Below are 18,537 nucleotides of genomic sequence, written 5' to 3'. Positions count from 1 at the left end.
ACCTCACAATTTCCTCCGAAAATGTACCGTCTTGTTTGTTTTACTGTTCGCAGACCCATCATGGTTACTGTCATGCATAGTCATCCCTCAAAGGCCCATTCTGAGCCAGTGAAGTCAGGTAACCTAAAGATATCCCAGGTATTTTGTACTTGCTTCATATAGGCCTCAGCCTTAGGCTGTGTGTCCACTACAGCGGAGCGGGTTTCCACATTTGGCAAGCACAATTCGACGACACTGTTGGTCGATGTCGGATAACTTAAAACCAAATCATTTCCAAACGACAGAAGAGGCCCCCTTTTTTACCAATTCTTATTCGTCCGGCAAATCAACCCCACTGGCGTTAATATTTTCAGACATCATTAAGGCTTGCTTACACTTGCCAACAAAAGCAGTTTACTCCAATGAATGTTTGGCTGGCACAATTGCGTGCAGCGTGCTTAAATGTTTTTTATTAGTAAAAGATACAAATTTGGACTGGTCCACTAGGCTGTATCACTTGACTTATATGTTATACCAAACAGAAGTATGTTATACTTAATACATTTATCAATATTTCGTGATTTCGCAAAATCCATATGATGGCACAACGTCATACCGGTATTCGCATTCATACCAGTATACCGCCCACCCCTACTGAGCCACCCAGAAAAAGATCTGTTACATTGTTGTTACTGATGCAGTTTCTCTCCTGTGTGTCGTCTTGTGTTTATGCAGAGAACGACTTCGAGCAAAGAGTTTGCTGCACTCCTGACATTGATAAGGTTTCTCTCCTGTGTGTGACCTCATGTGCATAACCAAATATGACTTCAAAGTGAACATTTTGTTACATTCTTGACATTGATAAGGTTTCTCTCCTGTGTGTGTTCTTATGTGCGAAACCAGATTACAATTCTTACTAAACCGTTTGCTGCACTCCTTACATTGATAAGGTTTCTCTCCTGTGTGTGTCCTCATGTGCACAACCAAACGTGACTTCAAAGTGAACATTTTGTTACATTCCTGACATTGATATGGTTTCTCTCCTGTGTGTCTCCTCATGTGCACAACCAAATGTGCCTTCAAAGTGAACATTTTGTTACATTCTTGACATTTATACGGTTTCTCTTTGTGTGCCTGCATGTGTGCCACCAGAGTATATTTTCGAGCATATTGTTTGTTACATTCCTGACATTGAAAAGGTTTCTCTCCTGTGTGTGTCCTCATGTGTTGTACCAGATATTCCCTTTGACCAAAGCGTTTGCTGCACTCCTGACATGGATAAGGTTTCTCTCCTGTGTGTGTTCTCATGTGCACAGCCAGAATATTACTCTGACTAAACCGTTTGTTACATTGTTGACACTGATATGGTTTCTCTCCTGTGTGTGTCCTTACATGATAAACCAAAGCCCTTTTTTCACTAAAAGTTTTGTAACATATTAGACACTGATGTAGTGTTTGTCTTGTGTAACGTATCTGTGGCATATGTTGCCTTGGCAGAGCCTCATTGTTTTGTGTTCTGTTTCGAAGAAGCAGCTCTCGTTCATGTTCTTCCTCCTCCAAACTCTGAGCTGTAGGACAGTCTGGAGCTTCAACAGAGAGGGGCTGAGAGTCACTGCCTGGTTCTGATGCTGTATAGTCTTCTCCATCAGGCTCTGCTTTGATTTGCTCCTCAGTTGTGTTGCTGGGTAGAGAGTCTCCTTCTCTGTTCTCCACTTTAACAGTTTGGTCAAGATGTGAACATTCAGAAAAACCTTCCTGATCCCAGTCGTGTTTCACACTGGTAGAAGTGAACACGGAGTGTGTAGTTTCAGACTGCAGTCCTTGGAGCTGCTCTTCCTCCTGACTGGTCCATAGCTCCTGTTCCTCTTTAATCTGTGGGGGTTCCGGGAGAGAGAGCTGCTGCACATCTGGGGGAAAGAAGAGTATGTTTGTGATCAACTTAGTTATTATGCAATCCAACATGTCTGACAGCTAAAACCAGACCAATTTTTGTGATCTTAGCATATTATGTTACACATCAGTTCCTAACTGTTACGTTCTTACTGCTAAATATTACTTTGCAGTTACATAGCATTTAAAGTATAATTTATCTTAACCGTTACCAATTGGACCTTGACTGACTGTTTAGCTCAAGGAGATGAGGTGATAAGATAGGCAGGGTTTTTCCTGCATAGAGAACATTTTGGCGCGCGCCAAAGCCATTTTCCCGAGCGCCTATGACAAATCCCGAGCGCCAAAGGCAAAAAAAAGTCATCGATAAAAAATAAATACAAAAAGCCTGTGTTCATCACGCGTGCAATGCATGTCAGCGAATATGTTCTCAATAGTATGTTTCAAGTAGGCCACAGCCGAACCCTCGTTCTGTTTTGATCAATAGTAATCGAGTTGATAAGCGTGTCTTCTTGTCTGATCAATACGCAACTGTGAGGTGCGCGAATGGACAGAGCGGCCAGTAAACTGTCGTTCCGCTGCAAGGGCCAGCCCGACGTGCACAAATACACCTGTACAAATGCAAATGAAATTTGCACTCAAAATGCTGACAAAAGTTTTATTTACAATTTCCAACGCAGCCTCCATTGGTATTCTTAACCTGGAATGATAATACATAGTGCAGTGTTTCCTCTATGGCTACATTTCTGCCACCACGGTATCAGAAATCAGGCTGTACAAAGTTTTAGGCCGTCTTTCAGCAGTGATTGTTAGAGTGCATGTCGGAGAATTGCACGGACACGCGCTTCACACCGCAGTTGAGATTGCGTGTGTGCGTCCTTGAGAACTGCAAGTCGTATAACTTATGTTGTCAGTTCATTTAAGCCTGTTATTGTACAAGTCAATAGTTCTTGCAAATTTGAATCAAGTTAACTGGTGATTTTTGTTGTTTGTATTCTTCCACTGCTAGCTAAATTGCACATGTCTGTTGATTCGATAGCAATTGCTGCCCTTGCTCAGGTTTGTATTTTAGGTGCATTATTATACTGAAGTAGTTTTCATTAATAAAAAGTGGGTTTGTTATTATTTGCTACAGAATGCTTAGCCTATCAAGATCAAATGAAGCAGGCAGTGTACATGCTTCAGAGTGGCCTACCTTAATCGATAGGCTAGGCTACTGACCATTCACAATAAGTTGTTACGTCAATTATTAATTGGCATCATTTATGCCATTTAGAACATACTTTATGAGTGTAAGGTGTCTTTAAGTAGCCTAACTTTATTGCTTTAGGGGAAATATTAGACTATTACAATAACCCAATAGCCGGGGGGGGGGGGGGGGGAGGGAGATGCAAACCACCTGGGAATAAATACATTGATTAGAAAAAAAAGAATATATATACAGCACCGAAGACCCATTTTGACCCAGGAAAAACCCTGCAAGATTATCCCTAACTAGAGAGGGTACAATTTCTGGGTAAATTGTAGGGTGTGCTTGCTTGCGTCGGTTGCACAGGCGTCCGTTTTTAATGACATTTTTACAACTGATATTTCTGCATATTTTATATAAAAATGCATACATATTATTTATAAAGATTGCATAGATTTAAAAGCATCTTTTTTTGCTGCTCATTTACAACTCAATACGAGTGAAGTGTAGAATGAAATAGATGTCTTCTCATTTTCCCTGCAAGAGGCAGCCTCATAGCTGAATCAAAACGAATACATTTGGCAGACCGGTGTAAAAATTGATCTAATCTCTATGACTTGAACGTCCTTTTAAGTTTTTCCCTTCTCGTGATATTTTCAGGCATTTAGCCTACTCATATTGCATTCATTCATTAATAAAGAACCCCCTTTGAAGATTATTCTAGATGGAATCGCGATTAAAACAGTACCATCTGCTAACTGAAAATATTCCCCCAAAAACGTAAATAAGCTTGACATTTATTTAGTGGAAAATCGCTCATTCATAAAAAGCTCACTGGTAGCGATCATTGTCAGTAACAACGCAAAATGCGATATAGCCCTGTGTGGAGAAGCTGCCCCGGTAAATTGTACTACTACCGTACAGTACTACACTACTGCTGTGTTCGTCTTGGTAGCGATTGCGTTGGTTGACTTTGATTTAACGTTCTGTTGTACGGTTTAGGCTGAAATTAATTATTTTCATGAACAGATTGACAAAGTTTAGGCTGTGGCAATGAAGTTCAGGTTAGTAGTCAGATAGTTTCACCTATTGAAAGACTTTTGATTTAAGTAAGGGTAGTGCCGAACATGTTCCGTCGCCGTTTGACTTAAACAGCTGTGGAGATGTTTTTGTTAGCTACTAGACTGTGTCTCGCGTAGGCTACAGCGTTGCAGTGAGCTACACTGGTTTGAAACCACAGCACAGGTAATGATAATTTCACCCACAAATCGTTTACTTGTAATCTAATGTCATAATAAATCCTACAACGAAAATGTATTTGTCAGGAATGTTTATTTTAACGATTGAAAACAGATGCATCATAGATCTGTAGTATGTGTTGCCCGGGCAACAGAGGCTAATGTCATGATGCTAATGCTTCAGTGAAATAGTAGACTACTGTTTCCGAAAGTATATGTACTTCCTTAATAATATCAGCTTATATACATTACACATCACAATTGTGTGTCATATCACAAAGTAAAATGAGCAAATAGTTATCACCCAGGCCTCTTTGCTTGTGGCGTTTCTGCAGCTGCCTTGCAGTAAAGCAGTTAGCTTAGCTATCTCCCAGAAGTTAACGAGCTGCTAAACTAATGTTCTGCTAGAGGTAGTCACGCGAGTTTTCGTGACGTTAGTGACGTAAGTAGCGTCATTGACTGTGGCTAGCAAGTTAGCCACCGTTAGCTTCACTTTTCGCCACAAAAACTTAATTTCTACTTAAACCATGCAACGGAACGGAAATACAAATACAAGCAACTCAATCTCTACCAAGACAAAACTTTTGACATCGACGTTGTCTATGTAGTCCAAATATTGACGAAGACTTAGGGGTGTGAAGAGAAACAATAATAACTAGAAAGGTACATTTCCTGAAGAAAATGTGTGTGTTTGCTGAAAGCAGTTGAAACGATTGTTTTGATGGCTTGAATAGTGAAGAAGGTTTTACAAAAATTTTAAAAGAGGTATGTGCTTTAAAAACAAAATGGTGAGAAAAAGTGTTAAAAGTATATCTGTCATTGTTATGCATTGCGATATTTTCTTACTATTGAAAATGGAGCAAAAACAGTGATGAAAAGAGTATCTTATTGACTTTCATACATTTTTAATCGTTAAAAGTAGTGGTGGGCATAGATTTTTTTTTATCTAGATTAAACTCACTGTAATCTTGACGTTAATCTAGATTAAAATGGTTCATTTGAATTCCACCGAAGGCCTTCAGAATATGTGTGCTACCCAAATAATGACTAAAAGTAAGTCTTTGAGAACGGGTTTCTCAAGCCAGGTGGCGCATTAGACCAGGGGCTCATCTCCTGTTTCCAAAATGCATCACAAACTGCTTGAGAAAGCTGTTCTATATAATTGGTGATGAAAATAAATTATGTTCAATAAGATGTACTTGTGTTTATTAACTGTTTATTAGATTAGTTAGCTTGGCTGATAGAGCTGTGCTGACGGGCTTGCCTCGGTTGCACTCAAACAGTAGTTTGACGACGACTCTTCCCCTGCGCTACATCAGTGCTTGGCCCGGCATCTTCCGCATTAGCTAAGGGAAGCTTTGCGTTTAGGTGGTATTTGAGACTGGAAGAACTTCTACAGTAAACTAATTCCGCATAGCACAAGGTGCAAACAACCTTAGTCTTGTCGAGGTTTCCATTGGGAAGCTTCTTAAAAATAAATTTTCCCTGAAGCAAACCAGGCGGCTTCATAGCTGCATCCATGTTAGCACGTTACGTTTGATGTGATAATTTCATACACAAGGCATACACACAGGTTCAAAGACTCGTTCTCGCCCTCTACAGTGCAATTCGGCAAGGTATACATCCGCGCTAAAATATCAAGGTGAAAGTCATTATAGCTTGCGTAGTACAGACCCATCTTCCAACCCAATTTTGAGAATAGATTAACAGCGATATTTTTTTATCGCCCGATAAGAGTCTCAGGTTAACGCAGCGTGTTAACGCCGATAACGGCCCACCACTAGTTAAAAGTATTAAAGAATGAAAGATTGAGAAACAGAAAAAAGTTTGAAGTTAGAAAAATGAGCTAATATAGTGATGAAGAGTATATTGCATAACAGTTATCAATATCATAGCAGACAAAAGTATGTCAGCAGTATGAAGGTGAAAAAAAGTGTTGCTTTGAAACCAAAATGGTGAGACAGTGTTAACAGTATATCTGTCATTGTTATGCATTGCAATATTTTCTCACGGTTGAAAAAGGAGAAAAAAGAGTGATGAAAAGGGTATCTTATTTAATTTCATAAATGTTAAAGCGTTATGTTAGAGCCATTTTATTTCATTCTAAACCTTTTACATTTTTAAACCTTAGTATTAGTTAGACTTGTACACTTCTTATTTAAGATTCTTATATGTTTAATGTGTGCACCTTCCTGCCACAGTAAATTCCTTGTCTGTGTGATGTTTCTTGGCGAATAAAACCCATTCTGAAAAGTATTAATAATTGAAAGATGTAGAAACAGAAAAAAGTTTGAACAGTGGAACAGTGAAGAGCGTTGGCCAATCGGATTGGTTCCTTGTTTCTTGTAACGTAGCAACTGTTGGTCATTGTCAACATTTCTAACCTAGAATCTAGGTTTTAGGTTCAAGATGAAGGAGAAACTAATCATGCGTGCCTGCACAACCAGTCCTGTTCAGACACTTAATTTAAAGATGACATCAAAATAATAATCCATAGTGCAGGGTTGCCGATGTTGTCGTTGTCCCTGGTGAGTTTTTTAAATTCAATCTCGTCACATTATGTGACTTTGTTGTGCAACTGGAAAAGCTAGCTACTCTAACTCAGAATGCTGCTGCAAAAAAAGCTGAACTATTGTGGGTGGTAAATAAGATCATGCTACATCTAGCCAGCGGATCATTTCTCGCAAGTGTGTCAAAGTGGTATTTTTACAGACTGTATTAACACCGTAGGCGTGAATAATGCATGCATCGTCATTGTCGTCCATCTTTAGCCGAAGAAGCTAGAGAGGATGCAATGGGAGATTTCCTACAGTAAGGTAGATACTGCTTCAAATTGAAAACGGAGACGATCTTTTGATTAAAGACAAGTTCCTTAACCTCTTTGTCAATATCGCCGATAAAAAGTAAATTCTGTTACGAAGCATTTGTTTGTAGGTAACGAACGATAGACGTAGCTAGTTTCGCCATTCTATGGCAGCTAGTACTGTACAGTACTGTATGATGACAGTCGTAGCTAGAGTTGTAAGCACTCGTCACTAGAATGACCAGAACTTTAAAACAAAAGATCATATTTGAAATCTGTCTGCTGTTCTACATTGCCCACACAATTATGTATATATATATCAACTCTAACATGGCCTGTATCTTGTATTGAAAGTGTTCGGAAATTAGCTTGTCTAATGTATGGTGGACTGAGAAAACATATTTGTCAAAGCAGAGCGAGCGGATGTCGTGGGAGAATTCCTAATGTGTTAGATTTACTGCTTCAAATTGAAAACGGAGAAGATATTTAGAGTAAAGACAAGTTTCTTAACGTCTGTGTTCAATATCGTCAACTAAAAGTAAAAACCTTTCAGTCGGCTATGACAGTGTTGAGCCTCAATTTTTGCAGATTTCTGTGAAAGTTTCTTAAAGAAAAATAATCTAGCTAGATTATGTACACTTTAAGATCAATGTACATACCTTGTTTGGCCAATTTGGTCGATTGTGGAAAAAAGTAGAACCGTTTTTAGTTATGGAGAGCCATCGCGCTAGCTTGGAATTGCGTTATCCCACTCATCACTTCAGTGGTCATAACTTTTAAACAAAATAGTCTATCTTAAATCTGTCTGCTGTTCTGAATTCACGACAAATGTACGCACATTTCATACGATCTAACATATCCTCTAACTTGTAGTGAAAGTGGTTAAAAATGAGGTTTTCTAAAAAAGTAATGCAGACAGAGAAGATTTTTGTCAGAATGGCTCCGTGAAATCGTCTTGATAAAGGATGATTTGCCTAACATGATCATATAAATATTTACATCATTAGAAAGCCCTAAATATTGTCTTCAAAATGGTATAAACAGTTCAGGTATATTATTTGAAAAAGTATGCATATTCAGGCAGGAAAGTGTTAAACAGTGTCAAAAATTGACGCGGTGAGAAACAGTTCTGTCAGTGCATGACGTCACAATTGAATTTGACTTGAACATTCTGAACCATTGAAACCCATTCATTTTTTTGGCACTTTAAACTTTAATACCTTAACTTTTATTAATGTATTAATTATTAGTTATCAATGAGAAAAGTAATAGCACACTAGAGCAGTTCAGACTTTATCAAATGAAGTTTGAACGGTGTTTCTAGCTTAAACGGTGTGAAAGGAGTAGGCGACGGAAAAAAGTGGGAGAAAAAAAAAAAAAAAAGTATGCAGAATAACAATAGTGTTTTTGCTTGCAGAAAACACACTAATAACTAGAGAGGGGGAATTTCTGGGGAAATTGTATTGTAGGGTGTGCTTGCTTGCGTCGGTTGCACAGGGGTCCGTTTTTGAATGACATTTTTACAACTGATAATTCTGTATACTTTATATAAAAATGCATACTTATTATTTATAAAGATTACATAGATTTAAAAGCATTTTTTTTTGCTGCTCATTTACAACTGAAAATACGAGTGAAGTGTAGAATGAAATAGATGTCTTATTTCACCTGCAAGAGGCAGCCTCATCGTTGAATCAAAACAAATAAATTTGTCAGACCGGTGTAAAAATTGACCTAATCTCTATGACTTAAACGTCCTTTTAAGTTTTTCCCTTCTCGTGATATTTTAAGGAATTTAGCCTACTCATATTGGATTCATTCATGAATAAAGAACCCCCTTTGAAGATTATTCTACGACGTTACCGGCAGTATAAGATGGAATCGCGATTCAAACAGTACCATCTGCTAACTGAAAATATGCCCCCAAAAACATAAATAAGCTTGACATTTATTTAGTGGAAAATCGCTTTCATAAAAAGCTCACTGGTAACGATCATTGTCAGTAACAACGCAAAATGCGATATAGCCCTGTGTGGAGAAGCTGCCCCGGTAAATTGTACTACGGTACAGTACTAGACTACTGCTGTGTTCGTCTTGGTAGCGATTGCGTTGGTTGAATTGGATTTAACGTTCCGTTGTACGGTTTAGGCTGAAGTGAATTATTTTCATGAACAGATTGACAAAGTTTAGGCTGTGGCAATGCAGTTAAGGTTAGTAGTTAGATAGATTTTTGATTTAAGTAAGGGGAGTGCCGAACATGTTCTGTTGCCGTTTGACTTCCTACAGCTGTGTAGATGTTTTTGTAGTGTCTAGCGTAGGCTACAGCGTTTCAGTGAGCAACACTGGTTTAAAACCACAGGTAATTATAATTTCACACACAAATCGTTTACTTGTAATGTAATGTCATAATAAATCCTAAAACGAAAATGTATTTGTGAGGAATGTTTATTTTAACGATTGAAAACAGATGCATCATAGACCACTGTAGTATGTGTTGCCCGGGCAACAGAGGCTAATGTCATGATGCTAATACTTCCTAAAGTAGATGTACTTCCTTAATAAAAATCAGCTTATATTGTACATTACACGTCACAATTGTGTGTCATGTCACAAAGTAAAATTTGTAAATAGTTATCACCCTGGCCTCTTTGCTTGTGGCGTTTCTGCAGCTGCCTTGCAGTAAAGCAGTTAGCTTAGCTATCTCCCAGAAGTTAACGAGCTGCTAAACTAATGTTCTGCTAGAGGTAGTCACGCGAATTTTCGTGACGTTAGTGACGTAAGTAGCGTCATTGACTGTGGCTAGCAAGTTAGCCACCGTTAGCTTCACTTTTCGCCACAAAAACTTAATTTCCACTTAAACCATGCAACGGAACGTAAATCCCAATAGAAGCAACTCAATCGCTACCAAGACGAAACTTTTGACACCTAGGTTGTCTATGTAGGCCAAATATTGACTGAGTTTTAGGGGGGCAAAAAGAATAATAAAAATAATAATATATATGTGAGAGAACAAAGGTTGTGCCCTTGCCGAAGGCAAAGCACACCCAATAATATATATGTGAGAGAACAAAGTGTGAACAAACTATTTACCCAATGAGTAAATAGTTATCACCCTGGCCTCTTTGCTTGTGGCGTTTCTGCAGCTGCCTTGCAGTAAAGCTATAGTTAGCCTAGCTATCCCCCAAGTTAACAGATGCGAAACGAATGTTCTGCTACAGGTAGTCGCGTGTTTTCGTCAGTCATGACGTTACTAACGTCAGTGACTGACTTTTCGCCACAAAAACGTAATTTGAACTTAAACCATCCAACGGAACGTAAATGAAAATACAACCAACGCAATTGCTACCAAGACGAACCTTTTGACACCGCCGTTGTGTATGTAGTCCAAATATTGACTGATCCTTAGGGGTGAAAATAAACAATAAACTAGAGAGGGTACAATTTCTGGGGAAATTGTAGGGTGTGCTCCCTTGCGTCGGTTGCAGGTGGGTCCGTCCCCTTAAGTTTTTCCCATCTAGTGATATTTTCAAGCATTTAGCCTACTCAAGAACCCCCTTTGAAACAAGCTACTGTAACAACGTTGTCACCGGCAGTATTTCAGATGGAATCGCGATTCAAAAAGTACTGTCTGCTAACTGAAAATATGCCCCCAAAACGTAAACAAGTTTGACATTAATTTAGGGGGAAATGGCTCATTCAAAAGAAGTTTGCTACGAGCAAGCTAGCTGCTGTTGCTAGCCAAACATCACTGAGGGGATTGTTTGAAAGGGCCAGAAATGAGAATGTTTCTTTGGACATAAAGTTTAGGCTGTGGCATTGAAGACAGCAACGCACCACACAAGCTTGAGTTTAAATACATTATTTAATTACTGTACATGCAAGTCTTGATTTGCTTGAATGTACATGTGCTGCTAGTACACCACAGCACGATACTCGCTGTGCAACTGCACATCAATCTATGCGTCGTTGCTAACGTGTGCTGACGTAGTGACGTAGCTAGCACTGATTACCCTTCGTTGACTAAAGGCACTTTTTGCCACAAAAACTTTGTAACCTCCTTAACCATGCAACGGAATGTAAATACAAATACAAGCAACGCAATCGAGACCAAGACGAACATTTTGACACAGGCGTTGTCTATGTAGTCCAAATATTGACTGATCCTTAGGGGGGCGAAAATAAACAATAAAAATAAATAATAAATATATATGTGAGAGAACAATGGTTGTGCTCGCCGAAGGCGTGAGCACACCCAATAATATATATGTGAGAGAACAAAGGTTGCGCCCTTGCCAAAGGCAAAGCACACCCAATTCAATATTTTCCCTGACGTTGTAAACACATTTCCGATTAGATGTCCCATGTTTTGATGGTACTAGCAGAGACCATATTAGACATTCTCTGGTACTAGCCTAGTGTTTATTTCTAATCGATTTCAATGGTCTCTAAGCTGGCTTTGGTCTGTCGTCTCCCCAACGTGACGTCATGCAATGCATTGTGGGGGAAAGAATCATTGCAAAAAGTAGCTACTTTTTCGTATTATATTCCGTTTTGTGACACCCAACCACATCAAATACAATGGATAACAGTTAAAATGTTTATTTCCAACAAGCAAATAGCGCAAATTCGTTGGAAAAATAAACCTGCCATATGGCCTTTAAATAATGTATTTAAATTCAAACTGATGTGGTGCGTCGCTGTATATCAGTTGTAAAAATGTCTGTAAAAAAACTGACTCATCTGCAACCGACGCAAGCACACCCCACAATTTCCCCAGAAATTGTACCAGGGGCGATTCTAGGATCAGACCTTTAGGGGTGCTCAGACCCCAATGAGAATGTGACATGAATACAGTGCCTTGCAAAAGTGCTAAACCCCTTTGCTAATATAAATCCCTAATTTCACTGGATAACAATTCATACATTTATGTATTATTATTAGTGGTGGTCATAGATAATTTTTTTTAATCTAGATTAATCTCACTGTAATCTTGGCGTTAATCTAGATTAAAATGGCTCATTTGAATTCCGCCGAAGGCAGTCAGAATATGTGTGCTACCCAAATAATGACTAAAAGTAAGTCTTTGAGAACGGGTTTCTCAAGCCAGGTGGCGCATTAGACCAGGAGCTCATCTCCTGTTTCCAAAATGCATCACAAACTGCTTGAGAAAGCTGTTCTACTATGATAATTGGTGATGAAAATAAATTATGTTCAATAAGATGTACTTGTGTTTATTAACTGTTTATTAGATTAGTTAGCTTGGCTGATAGAGCTGTGCTGACGGGCTTGCCTCGGTTGCACTCAAACAGTAGTTTGATGACGACTCTTCCCCTGCGCTACATCAGTGCTTGGCCCGGCATCTTCCGCATTAGCTAAGGGATGCTTTGCGTTTAGGTGGTATTTGAGACTGGAAGAACTCCTACGGTAAACAAACTATACAAAATACATTTTCCCTGAAGCAAACCAGGCGGCTTCATAGCTGCATCCATGTTAGCACGTCACGTTTGATGTGATAATTTCATACACAAGGCATACACACAGGTTCGAAGACTTGTTCTCGCCCCCTACACTGCAATTCTATGGAGTTAGATTAGTTTCATAATTCAAACAAACAAACGTAACATGATTCACAAATGTATTTCATGATTCACAAATAAATGTAACGCGATTCACAAATGTATTTCGTGATTCACAAATGTAACGAGATTCACAAATAAATGACCCCATTACATTTGTTTGCAACCTGACAAACATGAGTTACAAATCGGAGAACACAAGTTACAAATCGGAGAACACAAGTTACAAATCCCTACATTTGTGTGTGTGGATTTTTGGAAATTTCCTGACGCGCTTAGATTCACTAATGCATTTTTTCTAAAAGATATTCTCTGCAGCCTATCAGATGTCTCTTCCAATTTTAGCCAATCACAGCTAGCTTGCTAAACGTTAGCCTAGGAAACACTTAAAATTACTAAACATGGATCCTGCCATTCTCAAGAATATTCAATCACGTATTAATAACCGGTTTAATAAGATTAACAAGCAATATTTCACCTACATGCTACCAGACGACATTGCTCGTGATCTGAAGGAGACATTTTGTCCGTTATTATGGCAGGTTGTTGAAGTCAACATACACACGTTAATGTGATTGGCTAAAATTTGAAGAGACGATCTGATAGGCTGCAGAGAATATCTTTTTGAAAAAAATGCATTTGTGAATCTAAGCGCGTGAATTATGAAACTAATCTAACTCCATACAATTCGGCTAGGTATACATCCGTGCTAAAATATCAAGGTGAAAGTCATCATAGCTTGCGTAGTATAGACCCAGCTCCAAACCCAACTTTGAGAATAGATTAACGGCGATATATTTTTTTTAATCGCCCGATAAGAGTCTCACGTTATCGCAGCGCGTTAACGCGGATAACGGCCCACCACTAATTATTATGCAAAATATTGAATGAATGAAAAAACTAAGGATGTCCCTTTCTTCATGAACTACCAGCATCAAATGATAATAAACAATATCCATCCATCCATCATCTTCCGCTTGTCCGGTGGTCGGGTCACGGGGGCAGCAACCTAAGCAGGGAAGCCCAGACTTTCCTCTCCCCGGCCACTTCCACCAGCTCTTCCTGGGGGACCCCGAGGCGTTCCCAGGCCAGCCGAGAGACATAGTCCCTCCAGCGTGTCCTGGGTCTTCCCCGGGGCCTCTTCCCAGTGGGACGTGCCCAGAACACCTCACCAGGGAGGCGTCCAGGAGGCATCCTTATCAGATGCCCGAGCCACCTCAACTGGCCCCTCTCGACGCGGAGGAGCAGCAGTTCTACTCTGAGCCCCTCCCGGATGACCGAGCTTTCTCTATCTCTAAGGGAGAGCCCGGACACCCTGCGGAGAAAACTCATTTCGGCCGCTTGTATTCGCGATCTCGTTCTTTCGGTCACTACCCACAGTTCGTGACCATAGGTGAGGGTAGGAACGTAGATCGACTGGTAAATAGAGAGCTTCGCCTTTCGAGTCAGCTCCTTCTTCACCACGACGGACCGATGCAGAGCCCGCATCACTGCGGACGCCGCACCGATCCGCCTGTCGATCTCGCGCTCCATCCTTACCCCACTCGTGAACAAGACCCTGAGATACTTGAACTCCTCCACTTGGGACAAGATCTCCTCCCCGACCCGGAGATTGCACTCCACCCTTTTCCGGTCGATAACCATGGCCTCAGATTTGGAGGTGCTGATTCCCATCCCAGCCGCTTCGCATTCGGTTGCGAACCGCTCCAGTGAGAGCTGAAGGTCACGGCCCGATGAAGCCAACAGGACCACATCATCTGCAAAAAGCAGCGACCCGATCCTGAGGTCACCAAACCGGACCCCCTCAACGCCCTGGCTGCGCCTAGAAATTATGTCCATATAAGTTATGAACAGAATCGGTGACAAAGGGCAGCCCTGGCGGAGTCCAACCCTCTAGTTAGTCTGGAGCCCTGGGTTAAGGGGCAGTTCTATGGGTGTATGTGAAGCCCTCTGTGACTATGGAACGCCGAGTTAGTCAAAATTAAATAAATAAATAAATAGGTAAATAAATAAATATGGCTATGAAATAAATTCTGAAATTAAAAAAAGATGGCAATAAATACATAAATATAGCATTATATAATTATATAGCTGAATCCATTTACCGACATCAATAAATAAATAGATGTAATTATTTAAAAATGACGTAAAGACAACATTTATTTATTTAATGGGACTTTTATTTCCTAATGCCACATTTATTTATTTTTTGAGACTTTTACACACCACATTTATTTCCACATATATTTCCACACCACCTTTGTTCTCTCACATATATATTATTATTATTCTTTCTTTTCCCACCCCTAAGCCTCAGTCAATATTTGGACTACATAGACAACGTAGGTGTCAAAAGTTTCGTCTTGGTAGCGGTTGAGTTGCTTGTATTTTTATTTACGTTCCGTTGCATGGTTTAAGTTTAAATTACGTTTTTGTGACAAAAAAGTGCCTTATGTCAACGAAGGGTACTCAGTGCTAGCCTACGTCACAACGTTGGCACACGTTAGCAACAACGCATTAGATACAACGTGCATAGAGACTGTTGCACAGCAAGTATCGTATCGTGCCGTGGTGTACTAGCAGCATTATACATTTAAGCAATTCAAGACTTGCATGTACAGTAAGTAATGTCACATTAAAGAATGTATTTAAACTCAAGCTTGTGTGGTGCGTCGCTGTCTTCAATGCCACAGCCTAAACTTTATGTCAAAAGAAAGTTTTAATTTAAGTTAATTTCCGTCGCATTCAAACAATCCCCTCAGTGTAGTTTGGCTAGCAACAGCAGCTAGGCTAGCTTGCTCGTAGCACAATTCAGCAGGGCTCTAGACTGAGACCAAAAAGTCGCTTTTGGCTTTGTTACTGACAATGATCGCTTCCAGCAAACTTTTTTTGAATTAGCCATTCCCCCTAAATAAATATCAAGTTTATTTACGTGTTTGGGGGCATATTTTCAGTCAGCAGATGGTACTAGTACTGTTTGAATCGCGATTCCATCTGAAAAATACTGCCGGTGACAACGTGGTTAGAATTGCTTGTTTCAAAGGGGGTTCAGGTTGTTTATTAAATGGACCCATCTGCAACCGACGCAAGCAAGCACACCCTACAATTTCCCCAGAAACTGTATCCTCTCTAGTTCTTTTTGTTTTGTTTTTACTGTTTAACATGGCAAAGAAATATGTAACTTTTTTGCGCGCATTGATTATCCCAGCCCAGCCTCTTCTTCCCTGATAACTGATACAGTCAAGTTAAATATAATAATACACAGTTAAATACATTCGACAAATATACCAATATGAGTCCATGTAATGTTTATATTACCAAAAACTATTTTGTGCTCAAATTAATGCTTTTTTTGTTGCTTAAGTGCTGGCATTACTTGTTGAGGTCTCTATTTATACTCACATCAAAGCGATACTAGGACCTAGGTTTGGGCTATGCCCCTAATGTTTACAACATCTGGCTCCGCCCCTGCCTACAACCACAAATAAAATCTAATTCTGTGGGAAACACTGTTGTGAAAATGTTTGTGATAATTGGGTGTGCTCACGCCTTCGGCGAGCACAACCATTGTTCTCTCACATATATATTATTAGTCTTCTTTTCCCACCCCTAAGGATCCCTCAATATTTGCGCTACCTAGACAACGCCAGCGTCAAAAGGTTCGTGTTGTTTGCTATTGCGTTGCTCGTATTTTTATTAGTGCTGTCAAACGATTAAAAAAAGGCTCAAGACGCACTTGTTCCGGGAGTACAACGGTACTTAGGAATGGTTCGCTTGACCCGATGTTAGTTTCCTCAAGGATCACAATGACTCTTGCTTAGAGACTTGTTGCTCTTGTGGTTAGTGGTAACTGATTTACATTTTTGTACTCGCTGTGATATATTGTTTTTATTATTGTTGCTTGTTTTTTCCACAGGTACACTTGCACTTATAGCGGTTCATGTTGTTTAATTGTAACTTGTTTAACTACATGCTCTTATGGTTCTTCCCTTTGGCACTTACTTTGGTTGCTCACAATGTGTGCTTCATGTTTTGGCTACTCGCAATGTTATTGTGGCTATCTTGTTGTTATGATCAGTGACCTATGCACTTTGTAAAGCTCTCTCTTGGAAGTCGCTTTGGATAAAAGCGTCTGCTAAATGAATAAATGTAAATGTTAAATATTTAATCGCGATTAATCGCACATTTTTATCTATTCTAAATGTCCCTTGATTTCTTTTTGGCCCATAATTTTTTTCTCATTTTAATGCTCTTACCAACATGGAAAAGTGAATCGGATTGCTTAGTCTTAGTGCAAATGTTTTTTTTAAACAACATTGCAATCGCCTGGCTTTGACGAGGGGGCGGAGAATTAGCATCAGCTGTGTGCTTGGCCATCAAGTGGTATTTCAGACTGGACGTGCTGCGATGATAGCTCAGTTCACAACGACAAAACACACAGATCACTTTGGTATTGTCAATGGAACCATTTGGCAACTTTTTAAAAGTAAACTTTCCATTCAGAATCTTATTGGCATCCATTTCGGCGTCTCGCGCTCGCCATCCACTCAAAACGTTAGCCTACTACTCTTTAGCCGGCTCGCAAGCCCAAACAAGTGTGTGCAGTGTGCCTGTTTTGTTTCCGGTCTAGCTAGATTCGGTGTGATGTTGTAGTTTTTCTAACGTCGTAGTTGTTGCAACAGCATGTGAAAAAAACTACAAAGTTTGCTAGGCCAAAAATAACGTTAATCTTGCGATAAAAAAATGTACGCCGTTAAAATGGGTTTGCGTTAACGCCGTTAATAACGCGAAAGTATACACTTATACTTTCCTATTCGCTGCAGCAAATATGAGATGCGACTTCAAAATCGCCACTAATATGTTTGTGAATTTGTGACGAATCTGGTGATAGAGGCAGACGGAAGCTGCTGCTGTTAGGTGAACGCACAGCTGGGAAACCACTTGGGCAATAACACCGGTACTGTATTTGCGCTCAAATTATTGCGAAACAATTTGGCTCGCGCACTCGCTTAAACTTGACTGTTTTTTGGGGGTATTTCACACTGTTCCTTAAGGTTCTAAATGACTAAATGTCTCAGAATAGGGTATGTAACATTGGTTGGGCTGAAAACAGCCCGGATGCTGTTCTATGCGCCCTAATGCACCCTGTGAAATAGCCGTAGGATGAAACGAGAGGTTTTCTGCCTTTTATGGTATGCTCATGAATATATAGATGAGCTGCGCACTGATTGGTTGGTTTACAACGAGCGAAGATGCAGAGCAAAGACGCAACATAGCCAAACATGCATTGTGAATTGTAGATTTATTTATTTCAGGGACAATGCACACTGATCAACAGCAAAACTGTAAGTGCGCCAGAGTTAGATTTAATTTTCATCTGCTGTCCCCAGCCAGATGTTTAAAGGCAGCCTAAAATTACAAAATATTAAACATACTAAGGCTAAAATAAGTCAATAAACATACAGTAACGGAGACACACCCAGTTCACATATAAGCAACAGAAAAGTGTACCTGCAGTACAAGCACATATATAGCACTGAGGCACATAACATACATCAACATGACAAACACACATAAGCAGACAGTACATTAATGCTTGCATACCTGATTGGCAACAAGCCATTCCTTAAGGCTATGTTTGTGTCTTTTGTGCATATGTGTGATGGCAGAGCATTCCAAGTGTGTGCTGAATTTACAGAAAATGCAGATTTGCTAAAAGAGCTAGACCTATGTGAAATAATACAATCACCTCTTGAAGCAGATCTAGTGTGTCTGCCACTCTGAGTGCGCTGTTTAATAAAATCACTAAACGGAGGTGGAGCCATACCATTTAAAATTTTAAAAACCAAACACACATCAGCG

The 18,537-nt window shown here is 39.8% G+C and overlaps 1 protein-coding gene across 1 annotated transcript in view; it reads right to left on the bottom strand.

Annotated features, from left to right (window-relative positions):
- Positions 1–241: 241 nt before the first annotated feature.
- Positions 242–18,537, bottom strand: part of LOC134006717 (zinc finger protein OZF-like) — a 36,249-nt gene continuing 17,953 nt past the window's right edge. The window contains exon 2 of the mRNA XM_062445734.1: positions 242–1,886. Coding sequence (XP_062301718.1) covers positions 658–1,886 — 1,229 coding nt within the window. The 3' untranslated portion in view covers positions 242–657. The remainder of the gene's footprint in view (positions 1,887–18,537) is intronic.

This window comes from Osmerus eperlanus, chromosome 1, assembly GCF_963692335.1.
Source record: "Osmerus eperlanus chromosome 1, fOsmEpe2.1, whole genome shotgun sequence".
Taxonomy (NCBI): domain Eukaryota; kingdom Metazoa; phylum Chordata; class Actinopteri; order Osmeriformes; family Osmeridae; genus Osmerus; species Osmerus eperlanus.
This window is presented reverse-complemented; position numbering and strand designations above follow the sequence as displayed.